This window comes from Saccostrea echinata, unplaced genomic scaffold, assembly GCF_033153115.1.
Source record: "Saccostrea echinata isolate AGI-Se365-2 ecotype Australia unplaced genomic scaffold, CSIRO_AGI_Sech_v1 ptg000040l, whole genome shotgun sequence".
Lineage (NCBI taxonomy): Eukaryota > Metazoa > Mollusca > Bivalvia > Ostreida > Ostreidae > Saccostrea > Saccostrea echinata.
Genome location: NW_026889789.1, coordinates 1,497,903 through 1,510,107, shown reverse-complemented (window position 1 = coordinate 1,510,107; position 12,205 = coordinate 1,497,903). Strand labels below are relative to the sequence as shown.

The 12,205-nt window shown below is 35.3% G+C and overlaps 1 protein-coding gene across 1 annotated transcript; it reads right to left on the bottom strand.

Annotated features, from left to right (window-relative positions):
- Nucleotides 1-2,458: 2,458 nt before the first annotated feature.
- Nucleotides 2,459-3,442, bottom strand: LOC133200499 (uncharacterized). Its single transcript, XM_061336288.1, has one exon. The coding sequence runs from the start codon at nt 3,440-3,442 to the stop codon at nt 2,459-2,461; it is 984 nt and encodes a 327-aa protein (XP_061192272.1).
- Nucleotides 3,443-12,205: the final 8,763 nt, after the last annotated feature.

Here is a 12,205-nt window from a genome sequence, read left to right as displayed (position 1 = left end):
TGTTATTGGCTCCTTTTCGGTAGTGTAAAGAAAAGTTGTAGTTGTTCAATGCAGCTAGCCATCTATGACCTATTGCATCCAGCTTTGCAGAGGTAAGAATATAAGTAAGGGGATTATTGTCCGTTACAACCTGGAAGGTATTCCCATAAAGGTAATCGTGGAACTTTTCCGTAACTGCCCACTTCAAGGAGAGAAATTCCAACTTGTGGGCTGGGTAATGTCTTTCGCTGTTTTTGAGTCCCCTGCTGGCGTATGCAATCACTCTCTTCTGTCCATTCTGGTCTTGGTAGAGGACAGCTCCAAGTCCTGTAACAGTTGTTGATGCGTCGGTGTGGAGAAAGAATGGTGCTTCAAAATTTGCAAATGCAAGGATCGGTGGGGATGTTAACTTACCTTTAATGTCCTGAAAAGCTCTCTCTTCCTGGTCTTCCCATTTCCATGGAGTTGGTTTGTTCTTTGTCTTACCTTTAATCTGTTTATTTGTAAGATGTCCTTTCAGTAAGTCGTTTAATGGTTTCATCACTTTGGAATAGTTCTGGACATATCTCCTGTAGTAACCTGCAAAACCGAGGAATGTCCTGAGAGTCTTGATGTTGTAAGGTCTCGGCCAGGTTGAAATTGCCTTGGTCATCTCAGGATCGGTGGCTACACCTTCCTCACTTACCACATGGCCTAAGTATGTCACGCTATGCTTAAAGAACTCGCACTTCTTAGCCTTAAGTTTTAAACAATTTTTTTCCAGTCTTCTGAACACTGCAGTCAGTCTGTCAAGATGTTCGTCAAAAGTTTGTGAGAATATTAAGATGTCGTCCAAAAACACTAAACGGTCTCTTAAATTTAACTCAGCCATACAGCGTTCCATCAGCCGTTGGAATGTGGCTGGGGCATTCGTTAGTCCAAATCCCATTCGTTGCATTCGAAATGGCCTATTCCACTAACTGAAAATGCTGTATTTTCCTTGTCTTTTTCTTCAATTTCCACATGCCAATAGGAACTTGTTAAGTCTAATTTTGAGAAGTATTTGGATCCGATAAGTCTGTCTATGGTGTCATCTATTCTTGGTAGGTTGTAAGCATCTTTGATGGTACGTGTTGAGCTTCCGATAATCAATACAAAATCTAAGACTGCCATCTTTCTTCCTGACCAGGACAATGTTAGATGAGAATGGACTCTGGGATGGTCTTATGGGACCAATATCCAACATCTCCTTGATGTGTTGTCGAACTTCTTCCAACATTCCTGGCGGTATGCGTCTGTAGGCATCTTTAAATCGGGTTTCATCAGTCAACTTGATCTCATGCTTTAATAGGTTGGTCTTGCCAATGTCTGTTGGGCCATCAGAAAATAAGTGTGTCCATTTTCCTAGAAAGTCTTTAGCTACACTTACCTGATCTGGAGTAAGGTTTTCCTCAGTAATCTGTAAATTCAAATCCTCCAAAGATTTTCTGGGCTTCTTACCTGAGTTCTGAGATTCAGGAGACCAAGAATCTACTACCTTTACACCATGAATAGAACATAAAAGTGATTTGGCAGGTATCTGAACAGATGTGACAGAAAGATTACACACCCTAACAGGAATGGTAACTGTGTGCTTACCCTTGGTAAGGGGAATAACTCTATGACATATGACAAGCTCTCCAGACAGACTAGTATTGGTTTGCTCTGTCAATGCAGAGTCAATGTCATTTACATTTTTTACAATACCTCTAATGACTTTGGTCTCATTTGGAGCAACTGTTATGGTATGCTTATTTGTTGTCCTGACCAGTGTCTCATCGTTCATGCTCTCGAAAGCCAACTGCCACTCGTCTGGTATGTCCGACGACTGTGCCATCATCTCACAGTTTTGTCTGCAAAGACGAATAAAGTTAGTACCTATGATAACTGGGACATTCTTTGAATAATTTGTTTCAGGTACAACAAGGGCAGGAATGTGGCATGAGAAGTTACTTATAGAAGGAACACTGATTTGTAACTCTATATAACCTTTAGGTAATTTGCTGCCATTGGCACTTCGAACACTAAGTCCAAAATTTGTTAAACTTAACAGTTCAGGCATAGGTTTCAGAGATTCATAGAAAGATTCTGAAATACATGTGACCATAGACCCCCGAGTCAATAAGTACCTTGGTCTTGGTACCAAACACAGTAATGTCTGCTTCATTAGGTGTACCTACAAGTCTGGTCAATAGATCTTGATTAGGAGGTATAGTAGAGCTTTTAGTAAACTGATCTTCTGTTCGCCCTGCAACAGAAGATGCTGCTAGTTTAAATCATTACCTCTCTGGGCTTTACCATAACCTCTATTACCATATTGCTGTGAGAAATTTCCTCTTCCTCTTGAATTCTGGTACCAGTAGTTTCCTCTGTTTCCTCTGCCTTGGTAACTGTTTCTGAAGTTACCGTTGGAATTGTCTTGAGGCATATGTCTCTGAAAAGATTCTGCATTAGTTAAATTCTATTGATCTTGTTCTATTTTACTCATTCGAGCATCAAGCTTTTTCATTTGACTGAGTAGTTCACTGAGCGGTTTTTGCAAATCAGAGTTTGATACATTTAGTGCTTCAACATTTGTTGATACAACACTATTCTGAACTGGCTTAGCAACAGTTAAGTTCAATTCTTCTTGCTCTATCTGTCTAACTTCCCTTAACAGACTCTGAAATTCTTTGACAGTTTCGTATTTATTTCTAGTAGCATTTCTCAACTGGGGATTTCTCAATCCAGACCAAAATTTTGATCTTAACTTTGAATCTTTTGCTACTACATCTACATGTCCAAGTCTAACAGCTTTTGAAACAGTTTGTTCTAATCTTGAACCATAAGCTACAATGCTCTCACCTTCTTTTTGATGATCACTGTAGAAGTTTTGCATGATGTTCTCTGCAGTGCTGACATTTCCATAAAAGTCTTCCAGCTTCATTAGGATGTTGTCGACACTAGCAAACTCTCCGAAAGGAATTAGCATCTCTCTGACTAACCCTTTTAAAGAACTTCTAACAGAATGTAACAGAACATGTTCAGGTAATTGATTTTTCAAACACCTAACTTCATAAGACCACACATCAAAACTTATTTCACCTTTTTGCAGTGGTTCACTTCCACTAAATGTGGGAAGTTTAACAGAGTTAGGGTTGAGAATTTGACACAGAGTAGAATTTGGGTTCTGATACAGAGCAGATGGGCTAAAATACCTTGGTGAAAGTAAAGATTCTTTGGATCTAAATTTAGGAATAGCTCCTTCACCAAAGTTGAGTTGAACCTTAGGTGTACTAGTGGGGAGATGTTGAAATGTAACACCTGTAGGGGGTTCCTTATTGATTAATCTGTCATACTCTTCTTTTGTCAAAACTCTCAAATGTTGTTCACTGTTAATTTGATCAATGATATCTTGCAATTCCTTCTTACCCTTATCATCTTTTGCTCCTGCAGTATTTGACATTTTGATTTCAAATTGCAAATAATGAAAACTAATTTCCAGCAAAATGAAAGCAAATAACGCGTTGCGCATTTATCAACAAGATGCACATACACACTATCACCCACATGCAGACTCAAAATATATACCTGTACACAGTGACATTGATAATTGAGAACGCAAATACCTGATTGTCAGTCCAAGCTGTCCAAGAGTCCATGACGTGCAGTTGATGGATTAGTAATACCTGTAAAGTTATTGTCGCTGTGCGCAGAGGGAAAATGGGATAGGGAGAGGGAGGCACGTTGAACACAAACATGTACAACATTCAACGAAAAATCAGAAAAGATATTGACAGTAGACAACACATAGTAATGAACAACACAATGCACGATGAAATCGACAGCGCGTTCAAATTGACAATAAATAAACACAAAAAAACAATTGATCAAACAGAAATACCTGACAAAAACACGTTTTTCTGTATTACGAAAGTGCAAAACGAAACAAACCGTGACGTCACAATTACAGGAATATCGAGCCCGATCTCTTTCACACTTCAATTCTCGCACCTTGCGCACTAGCACCGGTCGGTATACTCACACACATTACAAAACAGAACAAATACAAATACATAAAAACAAACATATGAACAAACAGATAGACAAACACAAAACAATGCTGTGCACACTTGATTTTGTTTTCGTTTTTTTTTTTTTTATTTTTATTAAATGTTGACGTTGATGAGCTCAACTGACAATCGATCTGCAGAGATAATGATCCACCGCACTAACGTCTACAGGAGATATACATGCGCTGCGCTTCACAGTATAGGTCAAAACAATGGACAACCGGTATTGTTCGGTTAGCTGACTGAGTACAGTTCACCACACACGCATATTACGGTTCCCACCAATTTAGTGAATGGTTTCCCCCGCACTGTTTAACAAGCAGTATTCTCTTCTAATAATTAAAGTACTCTAGTGAAGAGCGAGAAAAAAATATGTAGACCTACTTGAATTGGACGGAATTTCATTCTTGAAGATTTTAGCTGTTTCAAAACGTCACAGAAACACTGGCTTGGTCCTGAGCGTTCGCAGCTAGTCCTGGACCCTGGTTTATTTCAGCACAAACCAACGTTGGGTGCCATTGTCACCTGGTATTTTGTAGGATAAAATCCAACACTGGATTCGGCACAACTATATTTATTTACTGTGCTTATAACAAAAAACCTACAAAGTATAAATTAAACACACTCTCACAACACAATACACACACAAAACGAATACTTTACATTTAACATCAGACATTAACAACACATAAATTATATGATTGTTCGCTGTCGGGATTAATTAATAAAAGTAAATTATAAAATACATTTATATAATAATTATAATAAAGGTAAACAGAAAGCTTACCAAGAATCCAGTTAAATTAACTCCAAGTAATACTTTACAGAATACTTCTATGTTTCAAATATATGTAAGACTTCTACCGTAAAGGCAAAAAGCGTGGGGGTTGAGAATTGGCGGGTACTGTGCTTAAATACTCGGTGCAGAAATTAAAACATGCATATTAATAAGATAAAACAGTCGGTTATTGGTCAGCTGTAAGGTCACATTAGGTCACCTAACCGGTAACACGTGGAAATACAAAAATAAACAATGTCACATGATCTCCCAAAACATTCACACTAGACACACAATACAAACAAACGCAGCGAACGCATTCGATTGGCAATGCGCGCAAATTTTATGTACAAATTAAAACACAACATCTGTGACATGTATAATTACGCTATTTTGAGAGAATATGACAGTGTACGATTTACTGCTTGGTCGTGAGTAATTAGTGATAATGAAATATGAAGATAACGAACAGTATTCAATCCCAAAAGTCCAATGAAACGATACAAATTTGGAGCAGAGTAAACACTGACCTCAAAGATTAAAGGCGGGATAAGGTGCCATTGAGGAGTAAGCATCCCCTGCCGACCAGTCACACCTGCGGTGTTCTCCTTGTCATGATCGGGAAACAAAACCCGGAAAATCCGTTGACAGAGTTCAGTGTGTAAATAATACCCTAACAATTAGTATGAAAAACGTCAGTCAGCATTTGACTCAATGATAGATTGTATTTGCAGACAAGGCCATTGTATCGACCATAAAACTTACGAAATGATGATTTTAAACGAGACTGCTGATATTCTTGTTTCAACAACTTGTTTGTCAATAACCTACCTCGTTACTCAGAAGTAAGTGAAGTTGACGATTGATAAGTTAAAAGTCATCACATTTATCATAAAGCTTGGTTGTTAGATTACCATTAATGTATTTTTCTTGTAAAATATCCAGATATGAAACAGATGTGTCATACCCTGTGAAATCTTTTATTTCAAGCTCACTGGGATATATCGTATCGATATATGAATGGAAATAACAACTGTTAATTGACAGTAAGTCGTCGGTATATGTAATCGAGTTGAAGCCACAGCAATTGTTTTCTTCTTTTCACGTATAAGATTTTGAACAACGTCTGCTTCATATGAATACAAAAATAGGTCTGCTAACAACAGGGCGCAATTGGTACCCATGGGAATTCAATAGATTGTTGAAAGACCTGGTCTCCAAAAACCACATACATATTGTCAATCAGAAAACCAAGCATCTTTTTAATATTAACTTTAGAGTACTTACGTGTACAATCAGAAAGTTTTTTTTTAACAAAATAATTCTGCAAATGACAAATGACAAGGTAAATAAGTTTACGAGTTCCATTTTTACTGAAAAAGCAGCTGTCATTGATGTCAAAAAGCCTGGACTTTAATTTATCGTTGGGAATGGTTGTATATAACATAAAACATGAAATACAGTAAGTGTTACAAGTATGTGAAAACAAAGTATGAAAAGTCTCGGCCCAAAAAAAAATTTAATACCCAACTTATATAAAATCATCTTGGGGTGCTTTGATATAATAATGACTAATTTGGCATTGACCTTGTTGTTTAGATATGCAGAAGTAAATATGCATAGGATGAAAAGTACTCTGATCGAAGCAAAACTCTAATCCCAGTCTGTATTACTTGAGAAGAAATAATGAATCAAATATTTTAGATTGTTTCCACACGAATTCGAGCTAATTTTAAAAGATGATTTTGACCCAATCCTAAAAAGCAATTAATTAAGAGAACATTTGTGATAATTGTATTTGTAAATTTTCAGACACAGTGTTAAAACTTGAAATAGAAAATGGAGAACATATCGCTTGTTCTTATACGATGAAATATTGTAGTACTATTTCCGTAACCATTTGAAATGTACATGTATCATCTTAATATTTAAACGATATATAAAACAGGGTTTTATATTTTTAAAACACACACACATACAGAGAGAGAGAGAGAGAGAGAGAGAGAGAGAGATTTTCTTGTTAAAAAGCAGTTCAAAGCTCCTCCATTATTGAATATGCAAAAGCTAGAGATTTTAAAAAGAGTCAAATAATTATGCCCTCGTAGTTTTCTTTTGAAAATTCCTAAATACATATCTTCCTAAGCAAAATATTTATATCCCCTCACTTGGACTTGATTTAGATCTCTCTATTTGTACTTTCCAAGAATACTTCCACATTAATTAACAGAAAGAAGTCTGTTATTCTGTGAAAGATTTTTGGAAAGATTTTTTCCTCTTTATATTTTGAAACGTTCGACTACTATTGTTGTCCTGTCTTACTTTAAAAGGTCATTATTTGAACAAAATTCTCTCTTCACTCTGCCAGGATGATTTCTTGTTTTATGGTTTCTTGTCTAGTAGTTTTTTCCAAAAAGACTATTAATAGATTTCATTATTTTTCTAAGAATTCTTAATTATCTTTCCTTAAAAATGATGCAGCTCTCCTAACTAACTTGAGCTAGCTTGAGTTCCCTTTAACCCAGAATAATCTGTGCCGAGATAGTTTGTTTGCTTTGAAATTAACCCAGTAGTTTTTGAGAAGAAGTGACATTGCGAAAAGTTAATGACAATGCCAACAAGAACGACGGAAAAAAATCGATATCTTTAGCTCACTTTAGCTAAAAAAGAATTGAAAAAATAAAAACTTTGGTTTAATCGAATTTTACAATAATTTATTAACATATTTTTTTTTTACATTTGGACTACATACTGAATGGATGAAAAAAGAACAAAAAGTAGAAGTAATCAAAAGAACAGTTTGAGATTAAAAAAAAAAAAAGTAAAGTATTTGCAATGTTTGCACGAATTTAAAAGAGTTAAGACATACATGCATGCCCTCTTTTCACAATCAGTGAGTCAAGTTTGATACTTTTTTTTTGGTTTTTGGTGTACTAATTGTTCAGACAAGCGCATAAACAAACTCACATTTCCCTACATGAACTCTGCTTATGCAAACACAGAAAGAAAGATGAGAAGGGAAAAAGGAAAGAAAAAAGAAGAATGGACCACAACTCTCATCTGAGTCAACAAGGCTTTGTTCTTCCTCATCGGCAGATTTTTCACTATATATTCCTATATAAAACTTTGATTTCCTTTGTGGCCTCACACTACCCCCATGGGGTTATGTACTACCTGAGGATACTCCCATGTCAATATGACCAATCTTGGCTTTGCCGTTTTTGAGAAAATTTTTCAATAGTTTGTCTTGCATATTCTTATGTTAAACCATGATCTCCAACTGTGCCCCCACCTTACTCCCGGGAGTGATATTTGGAGCAAACTTAAACCCACACTACCTGAGATTGCTTCGATAACAATATGATGAATCATGGTTTTGTTGTTCTTGGTCCAATATATTCCATGGTAAAACTTCGTTCAACCATTGTGGCCCTAACTATACCAAAGGTCATGATTTTAACAAATTTGAATTCTAACATACCTGAGGATACTTATCAATATTACTGATCATGGCTTTGCTGTTTTTGAGAAGATTTTTTTTCTATATATTTCCATCTGATTCCTTATTGTGGCCCCACCCTACCATTGGAGGGCATGTTATAAACAAACTGAATTTACACTACCTGAGGATTTGTCCATATCAATATGACGAATAACAGGTTCACTGTTCTTGAGAAGATTTTCAAACGTTTTTCTTTTACCTATATATTCCCATGTAAAACTTTGATACCCCATTGCAGTCCCACTCTTTCACTGCGGGAAATGATTTGAACAAACTTGAATATACACTATCTAAGGATGAATGATACCATATCAATATGACTAATCATTGCTTTGCTGTTCCTGAGATTTTTCAAGAAATTTTCCTATATGTTTCTATATTAAACTTTTATTTTCCATTGTGGTCCCACCCTACCCTCAAGGGTCATGATTTGGACGAAATTAAATCTACACTGTGAAATGAAGGTTTCACTTAAGTTTCAACTTTTTTGGCCAATGGTTTTAGCGAAGAAGGATTTTTAAATAATGCCACAAAATTTTCTTTAATTCTTACTTATCTCCCCTTGAAATGGGGCGGGCCCTTCAAATAAACAGACTTGAATCTCCTTTCAATAAAGGATCCCTTGTGATAAGTATGGTTGAAATTCACCCAGTGGTTCTGGAGAAGAAATCTAAAATGTGAAAAGTTTACAGACAGACGGGCTGACAGACGGACGACAGACAAAACTTGATCAGAAACGCTCAGATGAGCTTTCAGCTTAGGTTAGCTAAAAATTCGTCACATGTTTAACTGATTACATATACACAAGTGCATATGACTTATTGGACGAATTATCATATTCCACGCCTCCAATGTTCTTTGATTGGATATGAGTTTATTTATTTTTCCAAAAAACTGTTATACCCCGAATCATTCTGTAAACTTTCGTTATCCGCATCGTCATCTAAATATTAAAATAAAACAAAATATATCTGTTAAATATCTTTTTTGAATTGATATTCCATTCTGACTGAATTTTTTTCTTCAGTATTTCTAGAATTTACACATATTTAGAATATCTTTATTTAATTGTACATGTATATCTAACTGTATCCTGACAATATTTACAAGTTATGGGAAAACTACCATCTATGAAAGCTATATGAAAATATCACAGAACAACACAAACCAATAAAATATGAATATATTGACAACATACACTTGGGGGTTTCCTCTGAAGACTTGCCTTGAGAATCCCCCATTATTAATTGCCCATTTTGACCTGTGGAAACATTTGAATTACGTAATAACTTAATGTGTTCACTCTTTCAATAAATTAAAGAATGAAAAAGGCTGAAGATAACGAAGAGTGACCCATCTCATAAAAAAACATTACAAATATTTGAACAGGGCATAAACACGGATCCCAGGAAATTAGAACTCATATGTTTTATTTAATTTGAACTCCACTCGATATGAATAACGTGCGTTTAAGTTAAACAGAAACTATCTTTGCATTTGCTTAAGGCGGCAAAAATAAAACACCACAGAACAGCAAAAACACAAATAAGTATGAATGTATTGACAACTTACCATGCATGATATCAGTGGCGTCTTCAGGAATTTGTTGATCTCTTTTCCTTGTTTTTAATTGCACACCTAGAGCTACATATATGGAAAAGTTATGTTACACAATAACATAAAGTGTGAGCAAAGGTCAACAAATCTAACAACTATAAATATTTTTTATACAATAATAAATTTTACTACATATATAATAAATACCTTTTAGTATCATAAAAACAACCATCAACGCCATTGCCAAAGTTGGGAGAAGAATGCAAAACAGAACTGAAAGAGAGTCTGCAGAAGGGTCCTCCAGACTTAAAAATAACAATGTATATATATATATATATATATATATATATATATATATATATATATATATATATATATATATATATATATATATATATATATATATATATATGCGTCGTCTGTAATATTTTGGACGCTTTCACTTTTTTCAACCACTTTTGGGATAGAGCATCAATGGATGACACGAAAAAATTGTCAATTTCGTGGTCCCTGCTCCTCTGGGATCAGAGGAGTGTTCCTTAAACCATCAAAATGAGTTAAAAAATTCGTTAAAAAATACTCCTTGGCATAAAGCAGTCAAAATGTTGGCATACTGGTAATTAGTATTGGATCTTCTACCAAAATTGTAAAATTCACGGCTCCGTGGTCAGGGAGTCTGGATTTAGGGCAGAACTCTGATGATATATAGTGAAAATGCATTATTGTTTTTTTAAGTCGTCTCCCCCCCCCCCCCTCTATATTTTGCAGATAAACTAGATAAATGGCTATGATGAGCAATATTGGCAAATTTTTGGCTCCAGGGTCAGAGATTCTGATGGGAAGGGGAGGGGGGTCTGTTGATTATATAGTGAAAATACATTATTTCATTGAAAATCTTTTCTGCTATTGTATATTAAGGAAAAACAACTTAGTGAAATTAGAGTATAATGAGCAAGGATCCCTCTTCCAAAATTGTGATTTTCATGGCTCCTGGGCCAGGGGTTCTCGTGTAAGACTGGGGCTCTATTGGTTGTATAGTGAAAAAGCATTGATTCTTTGAAAATTTTCATTTTTGCAATTTTTATATAAATCAGATCAATATAAGTGCCTATAGTTATGGTGAGCAAGGTTGCATCTTCCAAAATTGTGAAATTTGTGGCCCCATGATCAGAAGCACTGGGGGAGAGGGTTTCTATTTTGTATAGTTAAAGGGGGGGGGCTCTTTTTATGATATTGTCAAAATGATACATTTTTTTTTTAAATTCTCTTCTTTTGGTAGTGAGCAGGTTCACTTAATGCATGTTTATGATTTGCAAGGACGCCTCGTCAGGGGTTCTAGTGTTCGGGTGGAGCTGTGCCGAATCTTTAGTGAAAATGCATCAATTCTTTGAAAATTTCTTCTCTGTTCCTCAGCATCTAGGCGGCAAACAGAATACAGAATTATATTAAGCACAGGTATTTTTACAAGGTTTGTGAAGTTCTGGACCACTTGGCCAAGCATTCTGGTGCTCTGCGGAGCTCTATTTTGTATTCTTCGCAAAAAAGTTATTCCCCCTTTGCTATTCACCTATGATAATCGGTCACTGTTAATAATGTAATTAAGAAGTCAAAAGAACTAGAGAATTGAACAAGAATTTTTATATAGGTATAAAAAACTATTTCCTTTTTATGGTTACTTAGACTTGTAAATATTAGAAATAAAATGAGATAACTATACCTGATCGTTGTACATAAAATGTTATTTAAATACAGGGAGATGCCAATATGAAAGAGTATAAGATTGGCTTATTTATAGTGCTCAAGTACTATCGTGTTTGTTTTATGTTTCATTCTGCATGGTGATTGTAGCAAATATGGGAAGTCAGGCAAGTATGTGTGTCTTCCACGAGATTTGTTATTTATTACTTAGCACTAAACTACTTATTTTGTTGGTCCCTGATCATTCTTTTTCTCCTGCTTTTGGGTAACACAGCTCCATCTATCAGATAATTTTGTTTAATTTCTTACTTCTATGGATCATTAAAAGATCTGTATTGTTCTCAAGTGACCGTTAAGGCCCTTTCGCCTTTTATACTTTCAAAATTATTGAATTGGGAAATTTCCTAAGTTGATGAAAACATGTAATGCTCTGAAGTCTGCAGATAACCCCAGGGTTAAAAAAAAAAAAATTAAAGGTTTCTCCATCAAAGTTTGATTTTGTGGCAGATATTGATCATTAAAGAATATAGTCATTTCGTCATTTCTTCCTTTGTTCCAAGTAATTTTTTTTTTTTTTACAATTTTCAAAAACATGTAACGGACTTAAAACAATTCGTTTATTGC